Genomic DNA, 18,590 nt, shown 5'->3' with positions numbered 1-18,590 from the left:
TAAAAAGGGTTACGCATCTTTTTCTAAGAAGTACAAAAAGTACAGACATCCACAAACCCACTCGCCAGCTCAGCAGCAACAAGTTCCCCAGGACCCTCTTAGCAAGGGAACCTGCTCAACATATTAGAACTCCCACCCTAGACTCAAGAGGACGGAGGCTTCATCTCTCAAATCACAGTCAAATGTGAAAAATGTCCTTATAGCTAGATTCTTCAAGTATGTCCATGCTGCTTCTGCCAGCGCCAAAGCTCGTAACAAGACCACTCTGCTTTGCTCTTTCACAACAAGACAAGTTCTCCTTGCTCCTTCCTGACTTCTCTGGCAGGCGTAGAAGGCTTGCAGCAGGAGAAGAGTCAATGGCAACTACAAATTGCAGGTGGCTAACAAGCCAAAGCCCTGAATAGAAATACCTGAACGTGTGAAATCAAGTCAGCAGGGTGTTTAAATGGGGGATTAGGTGAGAACTAGCAAGAGGGTCAGAGTTTAAATGGGGCACAATTAAGCAATTTTTCTTCCCTCCACATAGTGGTCTTTTGAAGTGGAAAGGTGAGCACCCGCTCACTTCCCGTTTAAAAAAATGGAAAAGGTCTGTGTCCCTTTAAAATCTCCCTTCCCCAACTGGATGCTCTCCAGATGGTTTGGACTTCAACCCCCATCAGCCCCAGCCAGTATGGCCAATGGTCAGGAATGCTGAGAGTTGTAGTGCAAAACATCTGGAGAGCACAAGGCTCAGAAAGGCTGTTTTAAATGAATGAGAAACAATGCAGACTGGACAAGATGGGACCTTTTCCATTAACTAAAAGAAATGTCGACGCAGCCGTGTACAGTGTTACATGTTTAAGGCTGCTCACTTTTCTAATGCACACAATCACTTATGCATATAGGTTACCTAAAGGTGTGTGGGGTGGGGTGGGGGTGGGGGTTGCACTAATAAAAAGAATAGAACACTTTGCCAATAGCCAATCGCAGGGACTCAATGACCGAAGCTCTCTGAAAATTTGGAAGGCAGGTGGAACAGAAGGCAGGGCAGAACCAACCAAGAGAAAAATCACGTCTACCAATATTAGCACATTGGAAAATAATGTAGATCAATTCCCTGTTTGCGCTGCATTTAGGAAACTGCCCACCTTAGAAAGGCGGGATTGCTACTTGATAAAGCATGAGATTAAACGCATTTAGTAGGAAAAGGGCGTTTACCTAGCTCGAAGGTCAGCCACTTGATCAGTCAACTGGCCTAGCATTTTACAAGTTCCTAGAATTTCTCTGCGTTCTTTGCCTGCACACAGCTCTCCAACTTTCCCTGCTTCATCCAGGATCTGCCTTATGGCTTGTTCACCAGCGTCTCCTAGGAAGCGAGAATGTGCGAATACAGACAATGTGAGTCATACATTATTGATTCACCGGAAACTGCTCATCCTATCAAGAGCTACACGGCGTTCAATGAAGAAAGAAAAGAAAGGACATTTACTGAATGCGCTCTATGGGAAATATAATCCATCATAACAGAACAGCTTCCCTGCAGCGGGATGATATTTTTCTAGTAACAGACATATCCTTTCATGGGATTAGGCATGATGCACATTACTGGAAGTCAATTAATGTCAATACTAAGATGGAAAATTAGATCTGAAGAGACACAATTCCATGTGATTTTTCTTTAAAACTATTCTTGCTTCTGCATAATTTTAGATAATGAGAGGCACTTATACAAAATTTGTCATGAATTCCTGTTCTTCACCACATACAGAATGTCGTTTTTACATCAAGGATTGTGCTGTCTCTTGGAAGGAGGAATTCCACACCCTCCCCAGAAGAGCGGGAAAACTCTCGCTCCGCTTGAATAGTGGACTCAGGCAATGAGTGCCAACAGGACTGCAGCCAGAACAAGAAATAAAAGGCATAAAGGAGCCCTTCCAGTCAGGTGGCTGTGACAACATCAGTCCCATATGACAGAGACAGTAGAAGCTGGTGGCTCCGATGTCAGTGGGGCAGTAAATCCACTCTGGGTTTCAGTCAGAACTCTAAAGTTGCTATCCAAGATGCATAGCTTGGATAGGTTCTGACTGAAACCAGGAGCAGATTCACTGCCTCACTGACAGTGGGGCTACCGGCCTCCACTGGCCAGAGGACTGTTTCCATTTGACAGTTCCCTTGGCTTGCAAAGAGATCAACCACCCTGAGGATGGGTGTCAGCAGTGCTGAGTCTAGAACTGGAAAGGACAGGTTGCTTACCTGTAACTGTGGTTCTTCGAGTGGTCATCTGTGCAGTCACACATATGGGCTCGGCGCCTGCGCGAAGCCCCGCTTCGGGAATTTTCTATAGCTAAAAGGCATTTTGGGCAGGAAACCCTCCCCTCTTTACTGCACATGTGCAGGCGGGTTCCCGCCCAGAATCCCCAGTTCTTCTGAGAATTAAAAGCCTCGTCTGAGGAATATAGACCTGAAGGTGTACCTGAAAAAAGTACTAACAGTAAGATTAGTAACAAATGATGGACACCAAGTGGGGAGTATGGTGGGTGGGTTGTGTGACTGCACAGATGACCACTCGAAGAACCACAGTTACAGGTAAGCAACCTGTCCTTCTTCTTCGTGGTCTCTGTGCATCACACATATGGGCGAGTAGCAAGCTTTACTCACCGGAGGAGGGTTGGTGTCCTTAGGTGAAGACAGATGAAAATACGGCTCTGCCAAAGGAGCAGTCGGACCTTGACCTGACATCCAGTTTGTAGTGTGATACAAACGTCATCAGTCGGGCCCATGTCGCTGCTTTGCATATTTCCGGGATCGTAACATCACGATGAAAAGTAGAGGAAGTGCAGACAGCAGTAGTAGAGTGCCCTCTGACTGAAGTCGGGGGGTCTAACTTCTGCAATTGGTAAGCTAGGATAATACATTGCACTAACCATGAGGAGAGTCTCTGAGCTGATACTGGTAAGCCTTTTTTGTTTTGTCCATGACAGACAAAGAGGCGTTGTGACTGGCGGAAAGAGGCAGTGTGATCCTTGTAAAAAGCTAAAGCCCTTCTGACATCTAACAAGTGCAAGGTCCGTTCCAACGGAGATGAAGGTGCTGGGAAAAACGTTGGCAAGATAATGTCTTGGTTGACGTAAAAACTTGAGACAACTTTAGGAAGGAATTGGGCATCAGGACGAAGTACTACTTTATCAAGATGGAATATGAGGGTTCATCTATCCTTAACGCACATAGTTCGCTGGCACGTCTTGCTGATGTGATTGCCACCAAGAAAACCACATTCAAAGTCAGGAGGCGCAGGTCAGTAGTTGCCAAAGGTTCAAATGGCTTATTTGAAAGTGCATGTAGGACCACTGATAGGCTCCAAGAAGGTGAAAATGTTCTTACTGGTGGATTTAGATTTAACAAACCTTTCAAGAAACGTTTAACCGTAGGATGGGAGAAAACAGTAAGACCATCAATATGGTCATGAAACGTGGATATAGATGCCAAATACACCTTTAAAGAGGAAACTTTTAAACCCCTGTCAACCAACATTAGTAAAAAAGGCAGGATGTGATTAATAGAGCAGCTTGAGGGTAAGAATTCATGTTCAGATGCAAAGTTAGTAAATGTAGACCATTTCCTGTTATAGTTCTGCCTTGTCGACAGTTTTAGTGCTGCATCCAAAACCTCAATCCAAAATCTTAGCTGTCAGACCTCTATGCTCTACTGAGGGGTCAACCTCCACGCTGTCATGTGAAGTGTGTCGAGGTCTGGATGGCATATCCGGCCGTGATCCTGGGATAGAAGATCTCGCCTCATTGGTAGACGTAGGAAGTGACCCTGTGACCTGTTGGGAAGGGTTGCAAACCAGTTCTGTCTGGGCCACCAGGGAGTTAGAATTATGCAGTTCACATTGTCGTGAATAATCTTGGCGAGGATTCTCGTTATTAGAGGGAATGGGGGAAATAGATATAAGAGGTGACTGTTCCACCTGTGGAGGAATGCATCTCCTAATGATTTTCCTCCTATTCCTGCCCTGCTGCAGAATTGGTGACACACTGTGTTGCTCTTTGTTGCAAACAGATCTATGTATGGCTGTCCCCAAAGGTGAAACAATTCCCTGATGACCTGAGGATGAATGCACCATTCGTGGACTAGCGACAAGTGCCTGCTGAGATTGTCTGCCAGCGTGTTGGACAGACCAGCTATATGAACTGCAGTCAGGAACAGTCGACATCAAATGCACCATTTCCATATGTGTATGGTAAGTTTTGCTAGGGATAAAGACTTTGTGCCTCCCTGTTTGTTGATGTAAAAGACAACTGTTGCGTTGTCTGATGTCACATGAATGTGGCGATTGTATATCACGGCTTTGAATGCCTTCAGGGCCTTTTGGACTGCTAGCAGCTCGAGGTAGTTGATGTGCGCCCTTCTGTCTGTCACCAACCAGGTGCCTTGCACTCTTAAGGAGTCGAGATGAGCTCCCCATCCAGTTGTTGAGGCATCTGTTGTGATCGACTTCGTTGGCATTGATGGTTGGAACGATACTCCTTTCAGTAGGTTGTGATGGTCCGTCCGCCATTTTAGGGATTTGGTTACCGTCGGTGGTAAGGAGAGAAAAGTACGCTTGGCGTTCTGTAATGGGTTGAATACTCTGGTGAACCAGAGTTGCAAGCGTCGCATTTTGAGTTTTGTGAACGGTACAACCATGATGGTTGAAGCCATCAGCCCCAGGAATCTTTGAATTGTATATGCGGTAGTGATTCTTTGTTTGGAGAGGTCGTTTGCTAGTTTCTGGATAGCAATGGCTCTTTCGATTGGTAAGAACGCTTTGGTGGTGTGCGAATCCAAGATTGCACCTATAAATTTTATGGTTCTGGTAGGTGTGAGGGTAGACTTTTCGATATTTATTAATAGACCTAGCTCCATCATCAGGTCCCAAACATACACTATGTGTTGTTGGAGGGCATCTTTTGAGTCCGCTACATGAAGCCAGTCGTCTATATAAAGGTGTATTTGAATTCCTTGATTTCTTAAGTGAGCACAAACTACAGCAATGCACTTTGTGAATACTCTGGGAGCTGTTGACAATCCAAAAGGCAGGACTCAGAATTGAAAAGCCGCTTGGTTTATGGAGAAGCGTAGGTATCGCTGGCTGTCCCGGTGGATGGCTATATGGAAATAAGCGTCCTTGAGGTCGATGGAAGCAAACCACGATTTTCCTGTGATTAGTGGTAGGATCATCAGAAGTAAGACCATATGAAACCTTTTTGGTGTTATGAAAGTGTTCATGTTGCGTAGGTCTAAAGCTGATGCCTCCATCGGCTTTCGGGACAGTGAAGTATCGGGAATAGAATCCCTTCCTTATTTGATGTTCTGGTACTGATGTTATTGCTCCCTTCTCCAGGAGTGAGCGGACCTCTTGCAGGAGAGGTGGCGATGGTGTAGTTGATCTCAGGACTCCCAAGGGTGGGAAGGAATCGAATTCTATTTTGTATCCGTTCTCTATGATGGAAAGTACCCATTTGTCCGTAGTTATTCGATTCCAAGCCCTCCTCGAGGTCGAGAGATGGTCGCCGAAGAGAGTGATTGTGGTGTGGATATTTAAGTCAAAGACGTTGATTTTGCGTGTAGTCGGGCTTACGACGCTGGAATCTGGGTTTTGAGGGTGGAAACTGTTTCTTTCCCTGTTGAGATTGGAATTGTTGTCTGTAAGATTGTTTTTCAGGTTGGTATCTTGTGGTAGCGAATCCAGGTTGCCTGTACCATCTTTTAGGCTTAAAGTGTTGTTGTTGACATTGGGATGGACCTATCCCCATTTTGCGCGCTGTTATTCTCACCTTTTGAACATTATCCATGGCCTCATCGGTTGTGGAATTGAACAAACCTGTGCCATCAAAGGGAAGGCTTTCAATACGTGATCTGGCCTCTTGAGACAAACCCGCGGATCTGAGCCAGGCATGTCTTCTCAGGGCAGCTGCCCCGACCATGGTTTTTGCACCACAATCAGCTTGGTGCTTAGCTGTGGCTATTTGTTGTCTCGCCATCCTTGTGGCTTCAGCATGGAAAACTCTTGCTAGTTCTCTTTGATCATCTCCTAGATTATCACACAGAGACATCATTTTATCCCATAGGAACAACTGGTACCGGGACATTGTAGCCTGGTAATTTGATACCTTAAAGCTTAGCGCTGCAGTAGAGTAAAATCTTCGCCCCATTAAATCGAGGCGTCTACCCTCCTTGTCTACCAGTGCTGTATGCACCCTTTGAGATTGACCCTGTGCAGACTCTACGATTATCGAGTTCGGTTGAGGATGTGTAAAAAGGAACTCCACGTCTTTATCCAGGACTTTGTACATGTTATCTAGCCGCTTTGATGACGGTTGTAATGTTGCTGGGTCTTTCCAGGATTCTTTGACTGCCCTGGTTAAAGTTGGTAGGAAGGGTATAGCAATTGGTGTTACTGCCTCAGTGTATATCGCATCGAAAACAGGATTGACTAACTTTTCCAACGTTTGTCGAGTTTCTACGCCCAGTGCTTGCGGCATTCTCTGAATGAGGTCTGAAAAATGGGCAAGTCCCTCAGATGGTGAGACTGATCCTTGTGCTTCCACTATTGAATCCGGCGATGGTATCGATGAAGTGGGCGAAGCTACGGAGGCTGAGTCTGAACAATAGTCATCTACTTCTTCGGGTGAAGAAGCTATTTGTACTGTTTGGACATCACCTGTTTGCCCCATTACAGAAAGTGCAGTTTCTCATTCTTGAGGTGTAGGGTCGACTAATGTAATGGGTAATGGAGTTGGTAGCAATTCGGTAGTTTGTCCCGGTGCTGATATCGTTGCTGATGGTGGTTGTCGACGACGAGGGGTTGATAGTTGGCTTTCTTGTCGAGATCGGTCATATGCTTCCTGCCAGTCCCTATAATAATAGGTTGGTCTTGGTGGGAGAGAATATTCTGACTGTCTGTCCCATTCCCTTACAGGGGATCTAGATCGGTATCGTCTGGTGTAGAAGTAACGTTCATCGTCTCAATATCGATCATCGACTGAACGGGCTGAGTCTGGCGAACGTCGATATTGTGATCGACATTCGAATGGCGTAGGCGATCTTCGATATTCGTGTCGAGGTTGGACATTGGCAGGTAAGTTTGCTTGAGGTGAGCCTCTAGTTGATCCCCTTCTAGGGTAACTTAGTTCTCTACTCTAGTGAGATACACTCTCTCTAATTTCGCCCTCCAATAACGATGGTGTCGGTATTGGGACAACCGTCGACGTCGAAGGGGGTACAGCGATTGCAGCCGTCTCCATTGTCAATGGAGTAGTAGGAGCGGTTATCGAACGTGCGGTCGATATCGATGCTCGATTTTTATGGCGATCATGGCTTTTTGCCAATTTGGCCTTCTTTTGTTTCACAATCTCCGAAGATTTTGGAGTACGTGCCTTTTTCGTTAGCTTTTTTGCTACTGAGGCAGTTAGGGATCGCCCTGGTGTTGCAGGGTTTTCCTGGCAGGGTCTGTCAGCCTGAACTGTTGGTGGCTCGACAGGAGCTGGATGCACTATTGGTTCTTGCTGAGAAGCCATTACAGGTTTATCAACTGATGCAAGCGCCCTTTCCCACAGCTCTGCCCACAATTTATCTGCTATATGCCGCCTTGTGAGCTTTGAAAAAGCTTGGCAATGGGTACAGGCGTCCACCTTGTGGCCTTCCCCCAGGCAGATAACACAAAAACTGTGGCCGTCTGATGGAGGTAGTTTCGTCCCACAGTGGGCACACTTTTTTAAATGGGGACTTGGGGCCCATGCGGTCCAGAATATAGTTGAATATAGACGAGAATGAGGTAAAGTGAGAGAGTGAAAAAAAAATATTTTTTAAAAAAAAATTAGGAGAAAAAAGGTAGAATGACGGAAGGAAAGATAAAAGATGAGGAAAAAGATTATAAGAAAACAAGGTAAGTCTTAGCTATGTCATTTTTTTTTAAGAGCGAGGTTCCCGACGAGGCAGTCTGCAAGACAGTCGAAGAAGAACTGGGGATTCTGGGCAGGAACCCTCCTGCACATGCGCAGTAGAGAGGGGAGGGTTTCCTGCCCAAAATGCCTTTTAGCTATAGAAAATTCCCGAAGCGGGGCTTCGCGTAGACGCCGAGCCCATATGTGTGATGCACAGAGACCACGAAGAAGAACCTTTGATTCTGTGTGCGGTTGCCCCATGTGGAAAACTGTTGGGACAGTAACTTGGAATGTCTTCCTGCCTGAACCACAAGGTCTTCCGGGCTCTGGTGTCTTTCTGTGCATTTCTTGGCTCCAATTCCCTGGCTTGCCCCCTCAACAATTACTCCCTGGCTCAGCTGGTGGCTCACCTCTCACAGCTGCCTACAGGTCAGCCTTGGCACAATGGGATTAATGTGAATAAGTTTAACAAATGAGCAGTGCTCTAGAAAGCCGCTTTTCAATATGGAATCAAGAAATGCCATAGCAACCCAACCATGGTTAAGAGACCAAAGCAGGACACAGAATCCCTCCTCACTATGGCGCAAATTTCTCCGGCAAGCTTTCACCATGTCACATTGGCACTAGCCTTAACCTGGTTAACACTAAACAGGGTCACTTAACTAGAATTTTAAGCTAGGTCTTGAATCTAGGTAGCAAGCCCTGGTTAGGAGGGAGAGACAATATTATAAAAAAAGTGTTGTCTTAAAACAAAATTAATCAAGAAAACAAAAAGGGTTTAAGGAAACTGATATGGAACAATGTTCAAAATTCAAATGGAGCTATACATACCTGAATAAAATAATTTGTCCATAAAAAAAAAAAAATCATTTAACAAAGCTTACTGTGCCTATGCTTTTGGAGGCAGGGCCATTTTGCAAGCCTGCATTAACCAAGGATTCAATCTATGCTTCAGCTACACTTTGGGAGTTATGTATCTTAGAGATAGGAGGGGACGTTAAGCCCCCCTGTTGCATGCTCGAAAGGAAACATACAGAGAAGAGTTACAGTAGCCAATGCTTGGTTCTAATGGAATTTCTTGTATTTGGGGCTAGAATGTTTTTTAAAATTTTCCTACTGATGAAGACCATGTGGGTCGAAACGCATTTGGGTTAATTGTATGCTTCATGTTTGTGGACTATTTAGTTTATATTTGAATTGTATTTGTTAAATGATTAAATATTTTATGGACAATTTATTTTATTCTAGTATGTATAGCTCCATTTGAATTTTGAACATTGTTCCATATCAGTTTCCTTAAACCCTTTTTGTTTTCTAGGAGGGAGAGACAGCCATTGTGGTGTAATAATGTGTTGGAGTGGAACTGGGAAGACCTGGGTTCCAGTCCATACCTATCCATGGACCTCACTGGGTAACTTTGGGCCAGTCTCACCTGCTTCAGGGGGACACTGCACCATCAAGGATGAGCTATTCCACCTGCTCCCCTCCCCCACCCCTGCCACCTGGAGACTTTAGAAGCAAGGCTACCTGCCGTTTGGGAGACCCTGCTTCAGGCGCAGGGATGCCATTCCAGCCATGTCATTTTTTCTCAACTGCACTGTATTTAGGATATGGTTGAATATTGTTGTGATGTTGTTTAGTATATAATTGAATATTGTTGATATTTCTGCTGTAAACATGCATTTAGTATAGTTGAATATGTGAGCTGCTTTGGGAGCCTTTTGGCCGAAAGGCGGCATAGGAATAAAGTGTAATGTAACATATCTCACAGGGTTGTTGTGAGGATAAAATGGAGAGGAGGAGGAGGAGGGTCATGTACGCTGCCTTGGGCTCCTTGGAGGAAGAGGCAGGATGTAAATGTAACAAACAAATAAATAATCACCTTAACTATGGTTAAGGCTGGCGCAGACATAACCCTTCACTGTCGTTAATGGTGGCCACATGCAGGGCAAGAGAAGTTTGAAGCAATGAGGAGAGGGTGCTGAGGCAGAGGGAACACAGGACTACGCAGCTACTTCCAAGCTCTCAGTCACAGTTAAAAGATCAGGAGGGCAAAGCATCTGCACTGGACCCACACAAAGAGTCAGTTCCACACCTATTTATTTTTATTACATTCATTGATTTTAGCTAAAATGTAAAAAAGTTTGCGTCATAGAGAAGTTCATGATAACACATGGCGTGAACAGAGAAATAGTTGCCTTTTTATAGTTTAGTGCATCTGGGGAGAGAGATAAGGTTTAGGGCAAGAGCAACATAACTAGCCTACAAACATATATCCTACATAAACAATCTTCCAGTAAAGTCTGATATCCTGTCCAAAACATTTTATTTAGTTTAGATATCAAAACCTGGAAGGGAAAATAAACACGATTCTTCAAAATCCAGAGCTAAGAGTGGTCTGTGGAGTTAACTAGCGAAAGTCCTATCTACATTTGACACATTTTATAGGTTTTCTGACAGATTCCAGCAAGCAAAATAGATACAAAATCTGATCAACATTCATGAGAACAAACATAATCAAGTCAATGCAGATGCAGAACCAGCATTACATTTTATCAGTTACAGAGTTCCATTCTGGTATGTTGATTTTAATGTACGTTTTGTAACAGCAGAGCAATGCTAGTATGGTAATAAATATGCAACGCCTTTCCAAGAAGAACAGCAATACCAGAATACTAATTCAGGAAGGTTCTGAACTAAATAATTTGGATGACTTGATCAAATAAGCAAAGCTTTCCAAACCGCTTAGCATAGAATCAATTTGCTTTTCAATACATTAATATTTTAAAGGCTAGTGTCGAAAAGCTTCCATTTAAGGCACCGCATTAAAGGTAACCCACAGCTATGTGCATGCTGCTATTGAGCAATCACACAATGCTAGTATGGTATTTGATACTGAGCATATCATTCAGCATCTCAACAACCTCAGCTTTCATTTTGAAGCTAAGTCTTTAAAAGCCTCGGGGGCTTTGAAGATAAGCTTGAGATAATGCCAGTTAATCACAAGAGTTGGGAGGGAGGGGGCTAAGCAGGATTTACAGTGGTTAGGAACACAGGAAACTGCCTTATTGGTCAGCCCAATAGCGTTGACACTGACTGGCAGCAACAGGTCTCCAGGTTTTTAGGCAGGGTTGCTTGTTAACCCTACCTGGAGATGCCAGGGATTGAACCGGGGACCTCCGGCTTACAGGCCAGGTGCTCCACCACTGAGTTACAGTCCCTTCCACTGGGGTAGAGCTTCAGTGGCTTAGATAGATATTTGCCCCTCTCAACTATTTACAAAAGTAAAATAAATTATGCTAAATAAAAATGTACTTATTTTATATAGGTTACATAATTCTTGGTACAGATTTTTTGTTTGTTTTCCTACTGCATACTACACACAGCTTTGCATGTATGTGTGTGTCCGTGTCCAATTTTGATTATAATCAGCAAAGACTTCAGTGTTACCTGCTGGAGCACTGGGGTCCCTAAGCCAGCCCTTGGCCTGGTTTATCTTGGAATCTATTAAGGCCAAGGCTCTCTTCATGGCTTCTGTATCCTTTATTAAAAGAAAACAAGAGGGGAAGGAATTTATATCAAACATGTACTACCAAATTCAGTTTTTGATACAATAGCAAAACACAAATCTAAGCACAATCTTCTTGCATTAAAAACAATACACACAAGTATCAGCAGCTTAATGTTAAGTACCAGACATCTGTTGGTGTAACTCAAAATGCAGGAAGTTGTAACATGCATTGTCTTAGGGTTGCACTCTCCATTTTCCTCTGCCCATTTGCCAGTAGGGTAGCAGGACGGTCCCTATTGACTGTAGTCCAATGCATGGGAGAGGGGAGAAGAGGCAGATGCATTTCTGTGAAGAATCATTAAGAATAGCACCACCAGACTACCAGCAGTTCATCAGGCCCCAGTGAGAGAATAACAGCTAGGCAAAATCACCAATATGGTGGCAACTACAAGCAACAATAGCCAGAAATGCAACTTCTCGATTCAGACCATATTCCTCCGATTACAAAATGCTGAGGACAAAACAGGGAATGGCCTTTGCCTTTCATAATCTCTCAGGAGTACCCACCTGAAGACCAAAGGTCAGCTGAACCAGATGGACTGAGGGCCTGACCCAGCAAGGAATGAATGTGCGAGGCCCCTTTCCACTGGGCCTTGTGGCTTCAAAGCAGCCCTCAAGGCAGCTTACAGTTTACGTAAGCAATAAGATCATGTTAAAAGAAACACATAAAACCAGGCTAAGCAGCTTAATAAAACAAAAAGCACATTGGGATTAAAATGGCAATTCAGCTAAGACCTTCAACTGCTGTCTCAAAAGAAAAAATATTTAGCCAGTTATCTAAACACAAGAAGAGATGTTGCTTGGTAGACCTCTTTGGGCAGGGAGTTCCCAAAGGCCATTGCAAAGGCCTTGATCCTTAATACCATCTTTCTAGCCTCACTAAACTGTGACACCCAAAGCAAGACCTAAATCGAGCTCGTCCTCAGCATATTTGGGGGTGGGGGTGGGGATGTTATCTAAGAAGATTGCCTCAAGTACCCCAGCCCCAAGCTCCATACAGTGTTAAACACAAGACTTCAGAAGCCCCACATGTTACAACAGCTGAAGTTTCAAAAGCAGCCCCATGTAGCACAAGTTGCAGTAACCCACAGGAGAAGTTACTGAGAAAGCTTTGCTGGTAGCCCGATTTCCATTCTAAAAGAGAAGTGTGCAGCTTGGGGAATACACAAAGCAGATGGAAGCTGGCCATAGAGTGAAGTGCCCTTCCCTTGGAGGCCCGACTGGCGTCAACGCTGATTTTATTCTGGCGCCAAGTGAAAACATGGCTTTTTATCAAAGCTTTTAATGGTTGAATTCACTAAGTTGGCACATTGTTTTAACTGTTTTAATAGTTTTACTGCTTTACTGCTTTTAAATTATATATAATTTTAACTTATTTATGATTTAATTTGTTTTTAGCTGTGTATATTTACTGTTTTTATACTGTATGCTTTTATCTGTACGCTATTGATATAGGGCAGGATATAAATGTTTTAAATAAATAAATACCGTATTTCTTTGATTGTAAGACGCCATCGATTGTAAGATGCACACTAATTTCAGTACCACCAACAGAAATAAAGCTTTGATTCTAAGAATAATAATCACACCCACGATTCTAAGACGCACCCCATTTTTAGAGATGTTTATATGGGGAAAAAAGTGCGTCTTAGAATCAAAGAAATAGGGTAGATATTACCTGGGCTTCCAGAAGTAAAACTGGCTTCATGAGTAACCTGAAGCTGCAAAGCCACTCTTTAAAGGAAGGCTCAGTTCAGACAACACATTAGTCAATGCAGTGTAAAAACTCCACTCAACAGTTGGGGTTTTTAGGGGGTACTCCCCACACAACATGTTCTAACTCCACCGTTGTGACTGTGGGCTACCATGGAGTTGAGTAAAATCCATTGTGCCGTTGATTGACAGTTCCTCTGCCCTCTCTCCTTCCCAGTCCTCCTGATGGTATCCCATCGGCCACTGCTGCAAAAAACAATCCCGGTGGCTCTCCTACAGCAGCATTCACTCCTTTCGCCGCTCTTGTCAGGGAATTCTGTCGCCAGTGGGAACTCAACACAATAGAAAACTCCACTGAGCCTGCAGAAAATCTCCTCTGCACAATGTGGATATTCTGCATGGAGTGTTTTCCCAAAAAAACCTTCACTGTTGTGTGGCGCTTTCCCGCCAGACAACACATTTCTCAATGGTGGTGTAAAACCCCCACCGTGGAGTTCTAAAATCACCGTTGAGAAATGTGTTGTCTTATTTATTTATTTACTTATTACATTTTTATGCCGCCCAATAGGCGAAGCTCTCTGGGCAGTTCACAAAAATTAAAACCATAATAAAACAACCAACAGGTTAAAACACAAATACAAAATACAGTATAAAAAGCACAACCAGGATAAAACCACGCAGCAAAATTGATGTAAGATTAAAATACAGAGTTAGAACAGTAAAATTTAAATTTGTTAAAATTAAAAGTGTTAAAATACTGAGAGAATAAAAAGGTCTTCAGCTGGCGACGAAAAGAGTACAGTGTAGGCACCAACGGACCTCTCTGGGGAGCTTATTCCACAGCCGGGGTGCCACAACGGAGAAAGCCCTCCCCCTAGTTGTCTGAACTGAGATGAAGTGTAATTTCATTCAGAACCAGCAAACCATACCTTCCCAAATAACATGGACCCCCAATCACCAACTCCATTTTATTTGGACCTAGATTCAGTTTGTTCACCTTCATCCAGCCCATCGTTGCCTTTAGGATGTCCACTGTGACATCTGGCTCAGATGGAGAAAGGAAATAAGACCTGGGTGTCATCAGCACACTGATGGCACCTCACTCCAAACTCCTGGATGTTCCCACCAAGTGGTTTGATGTAGGATGTTAAACTACAAGAGGTGGTGAGATCTAAATGTATAGAACTCCACAGATAAATTCTCCCCAGGGGTTGCCATGTCTAGCTTGCATGTTAGGCAAGAGCACAGCCAAAGAAAAGCAGCTTCATTATACTCCCAACCCCTTCAGGCAATTCAGAATACTATTATACAAATTCTGAATGCTAGGAAGACACAGTATGGACAAGGCAGTTCCATACAGGCAGTTCCATATCTCTGTTCCTTCAAAAGCTCTTGCGATGACAAGCCCAGGAAATCCATCTTCTCATCGTGGAATAGGCAATTGGCTACCAGGAGCTCAGTCTGTTTTCCAGCATTGCCCCAATCCCAAAGACATACACTCACACCTCTCTTATGGTGCACCTCAGATGTTTTCTCTTGCATAACCCAAGTCCAAAGGGTTCTTTAGCCTCTTCCACCCTCCAGTGTTAACAGGCAACAGAACAGGGGTACCCAACCATTTTGGACCTTGGGCATATTTGAGAAGCTCCTATAGATGCTACCACAAAATGGCTCCCATGGAGGATGTGGCTCGTCACATAATGGCTCCCATGGGCACCTGGCTCATCTAAAGTGATCTAAAGATGTGCTGGTGGGGAGAGAAATAATGAAGCTGGAGGCTACGGGGAAGGGGGAAATAGCAAGGCAAAGGTGTAGCGGGGAGAAAAAGAGCAATGCTAGAAGCTAGGAGTGGGGTAAAACAGTGAAGTAATGGGGGAAATAACAAGGCTAGTGGCTGGGAGTGGGAAGAAACAGCAATATAAAGGGGTAAGTGGGAGAGAAAGAGCAAGGCTAGGGGCTAGGAAGGGAGAGAAAGAGCAAGGCTAGAGATGGGGAAGGGAGAGCAATAGTCAAGTAAGAGGTTGGGGGAGAGAAAGAGCAAGGCTAGAGGGTGGGAGTGACGAGATAGAGAGCAAAGGAGGAAAGGTCTGCAGGGACTGGAGAAGACCAGGTGGGGCCAAGAAGCCACCCCTTTCCTCCTCTTCCTGCCCACTGAACAGTTGACCAGCAGCAGGTTTTTTTAATTAAAAATATTTTGAAGAGCTTCACGCACACCATGTTGAAGACCCCTGCAATAAAGGCTGTACCTGGCTCTTATGAACGTTAGCTCTTCAGTGGTGAGCAGCTTGACAGGGGATAATGATGGTTAAGAGAGTCCCCAGCCTGTGCCTGGGGGTAAGTGGCTGATATGAATAAGAAGGAATTTGACAAAGCCTTGTTTGTTTTTCTTATTGTGCTGGAGAAGAGGTTAAAGAATCCCTTCCTTGCATCTTTCAGCAGGCAAAGCCAACGTGACTGATGCTTCAGTCCTCACTCAGTGCAAAATATGGCCCCTATTAAGAAGCTTATGAAGTGATATAGTCTGGAGAGCCTTAGCCAGGTCTGCATTTTGTTACCAAAGAAGGCAATGCTAGAAGGAACACATCAAGTCCAACTTTCTGGCATAACTGGTAACTTAGTCACCACGGCATGTGCTTCAGTGCTTCGAGGTATCAAAACCGTTTGAGAGCAAACAGCCAGATGGAACTGAACACCTTAAAGAAATCCATTCCAGATTCTCCCGGCTTAAACAGGAAAGACTGCCAATATATGCAATACATGACCCAGTGAATTGCAATCCACTTGCAATACATGACCCAGCATTCAAATGGTTATAAGCACACAATTTTAATAAGAGGAAACAAGTATTAATGCAGATCGGTCATTCAATTTGCATCTTCATAAAAGTATCAGTATTCTAAGATTTTCAGTGCAAGGGTGATAATTAGAGCAAAATCAAACATGCATTAAGAACACAATATAGTTCCCCCCACCAGGAATTCACAAGCCACATACACCCCGCCCCCGGAGAGAGCGTACTAGTAAGCCAGGAAGAAATCTTCCAGTATCTTTCTCCTTTCCATATGCAAAAGGTAACATGGGGGAATATTCAATGTACCTGCCGGAACTGCATTCTGAAATAATACCATCCTAGATGTACCTACCAGGTGCTGTTTGCATTGACTACAAGTAAAAAATGTAAATACTATGTTACCATAGCAATGTAAATGTATATCCATCAGTTGTCTTAATAGCTATCTATTAGTTGGCTAAAAGATCTTTGTGGCCCAGTGTTGTCCATTCTCAAACTGGGGAGAGGCAACGAGTGGGGTACCGCAGGGATCAGTCCTGGGCCCAGTGCTCTTCAACGTTTTTATTAATGATTTGGAAGAGGAGGTGCAGGGAACGCTTATCAAATTTGCAGATGACACAAAATTGGGTGGGATAGCTAATACCCTGGAAGAAAAGAAACAAACTTCAAAGTGATCTTGATAGGCTGGAGTGCTGGGCTGAAAACAAAAGAATGAAATTTAATAGGGATAAATGCAAAGTTCTACATTTAGGAAATAGAAACCAAAGGCACAGTTACAAGATGGGGGATACTTGGCTCAGCAATACTACAAACGAGAAGGATCTTGGAATTGTTGTAGATCGCAAGCTGAATATGAGCCACCAGTGCGATATGGCTGCAAGAAAGGCAGATGCTATTTTGGGCTGCATTAATAGAAGTATAGCTTCCAAATCACGTGAGGTACTGGTTAGGCCTCATCTAGAGTATTGCGTCCAGTTCTGGGCTCCACAATTCAAGAAGGATGCAGACAAGCTGGAGCGTGTTCAGAGGAGGGCAACCAGGATGATTAGGGGTCTGGAAACAAAGCCCTATGAAGAGAGACTGAAAGGACTGGGCATGTTTAGCCTGGAGAAGAGAAGATGGAGGGGAGACATGATAGCACTCTTCCAATACTTAAAAGGTTGTCACACAGAGGAGGGCCAGGATCTCTTCTCGATCCTCCCAGAGTGCAGGACACGGAATAACGGGCTCAAGTTAAAGGAAGCCAGATTCTGGCTGGACATCAGGAAAAACTTCCTGACTGTTAGAGCAATGCGACAATGGAATCAGTTACCTAGGGAGGTTGTGGGCTCTCCCACACTAGAGGCCTTCAAGAGGCAGCTGGACAGCCATCTGTCAGGGATGTTTGAGACAAAGATATATTCACTATTGTGACCAGGTCTGACACAACTTTCTTCATGAAATGAGCAGAGCTGAGCAATGACAGACCCAAGCTTTCAATTCACTCCACTCTCTTACAAGTACAGAAATGAGCTTTTAAAATGTGTGTGCACGCTGGCAAAGCTTAGTAATAGAATATAAGAATGCTGGTTAAACACTATAACTCTGCACACACCCAAGAAGATCGGCTGCCATCCCCACTCTGGCCCTATGAAGGATGCAGTACTGTGAAAACATGCCATTCAACAGTGGATAATTCAATCTCTTGAGAGCAGAAATCACACTTAGACTAATGAACATTTTGCTTTTAAAGAGGTTTGCCCCAAGGATATACTCCACAATGCTCATGCTGATTTCTTCTCCTTTTTTCTCTGCTGCAGCACCCAGTGCAGAGCTGCTAGACTCCTCTAAAAGATATAGTTATTTTAATAATAATATTTACTTCTTACCCGCCTCTCCCTCCGGATTGAGGTAGGGAACATCAAATATAAAAATACTATAAAATATATAAAACTGATTAAAAACATATAAAACTAATACATTATTAAAATAACAGCCAGACATTTTAAAATTCGACTGCGTAGGCCTGCCAGAAGACATTAGTCTTTATAGCTTTTTTTTAAATTCAGAAAGACTGTTAAGTTGGCGAATCTCCTCCAGCAGGTCATTCCACAGTGTGGGAACAGAAGAAGAGAAGGTCCCCTGGGTAATGGTTGTCAGCCTAGTTTTCGCTGACTGAAGTAAATTCTTCCCAGAGGACATGAGTGTGTGGGGCGGATTGTACGGGAGAAGGCAATCCCACAGGTAACCGGGACCCAAACCATATAGGGCTTTAAAGGTAATAACCAACACTTTATACTTGGCCGAGAAACTAATTTGCAGCCAGTGAAAAGATTTTAAGACTAGTGTAATATGGTCACCCCTAGGTGTACAGGTGACCCACCTGGCTGCCACATTTTGAACTAGTTGAAGTTTCTGGACTAGGCACAAAGGTAGCCTATGTACAGCACATTGCAGAAGCCAAGCCTCAGATGCATTAGTTTTATATGTTCTTAATCAGTTTATGTATTTTATAGTATTTTGGTATTCAATATTGTTCCCTGCCTCGAACCAGAAGGAGAGATGGGTAATAAATAAATAAATAAATAAATAAATAAATATTATTATTTAATCTGAAAAAGCAATAAAC

The 18,590-nt window shown here is 43.8% G+C and overlaps 2 protein-coding genes across 11 annotated transcripts in view; one reads left to right on the top strand and one right to left on the bottom strand.

Moving 5' to 3' along the window:
• The window catches only part of CAMK2G (calcium/calmodulin dependent protein kinase II gamma), a 566,994-nt gene that overhangs the window by 2,704 nt on the left and 545,700 nt on the right, over nucleotides 1–18,590 (top strand). The window lies entirely within an intron of this gene.
• The window catches only part of VCL (vinculin), a 105,532-nt gene that overhangs the window by 36,225 nt on the left and 50,717 nt on the right, over nucleotides 1–18,590 (bottom strand). Inside the window, 2 exon segments of the mRNA XM_063128843.1 lie at nucleotides 1,198–1,345; nucleotides 11,358–11,448. Of these exon segments, the coding sequence (XP_062984913.1) occupies nucleotides 1,198–1,345; nucleotides 11,358–11,448 (239 nt within the window).

This window comes from Elgaria multicarinata, chromosome 6, assembly GCF_023053635.1.
Source record: "Elgaria multicarinata webbii isolate HBS135686 ecotype San Diego chromosome 6, rElgMul1.1.pri, whole genome shotgun sequence".
Lineage (NCBI taxonomy): Eukaryota > Metazoa > Chordata > Lepidosauria > Squamata > Anguidae > Elgaria > Elgaria multicarinata.
This window is presented reverse-complemented; position numbering and strand designations above follow the sequence as displayed.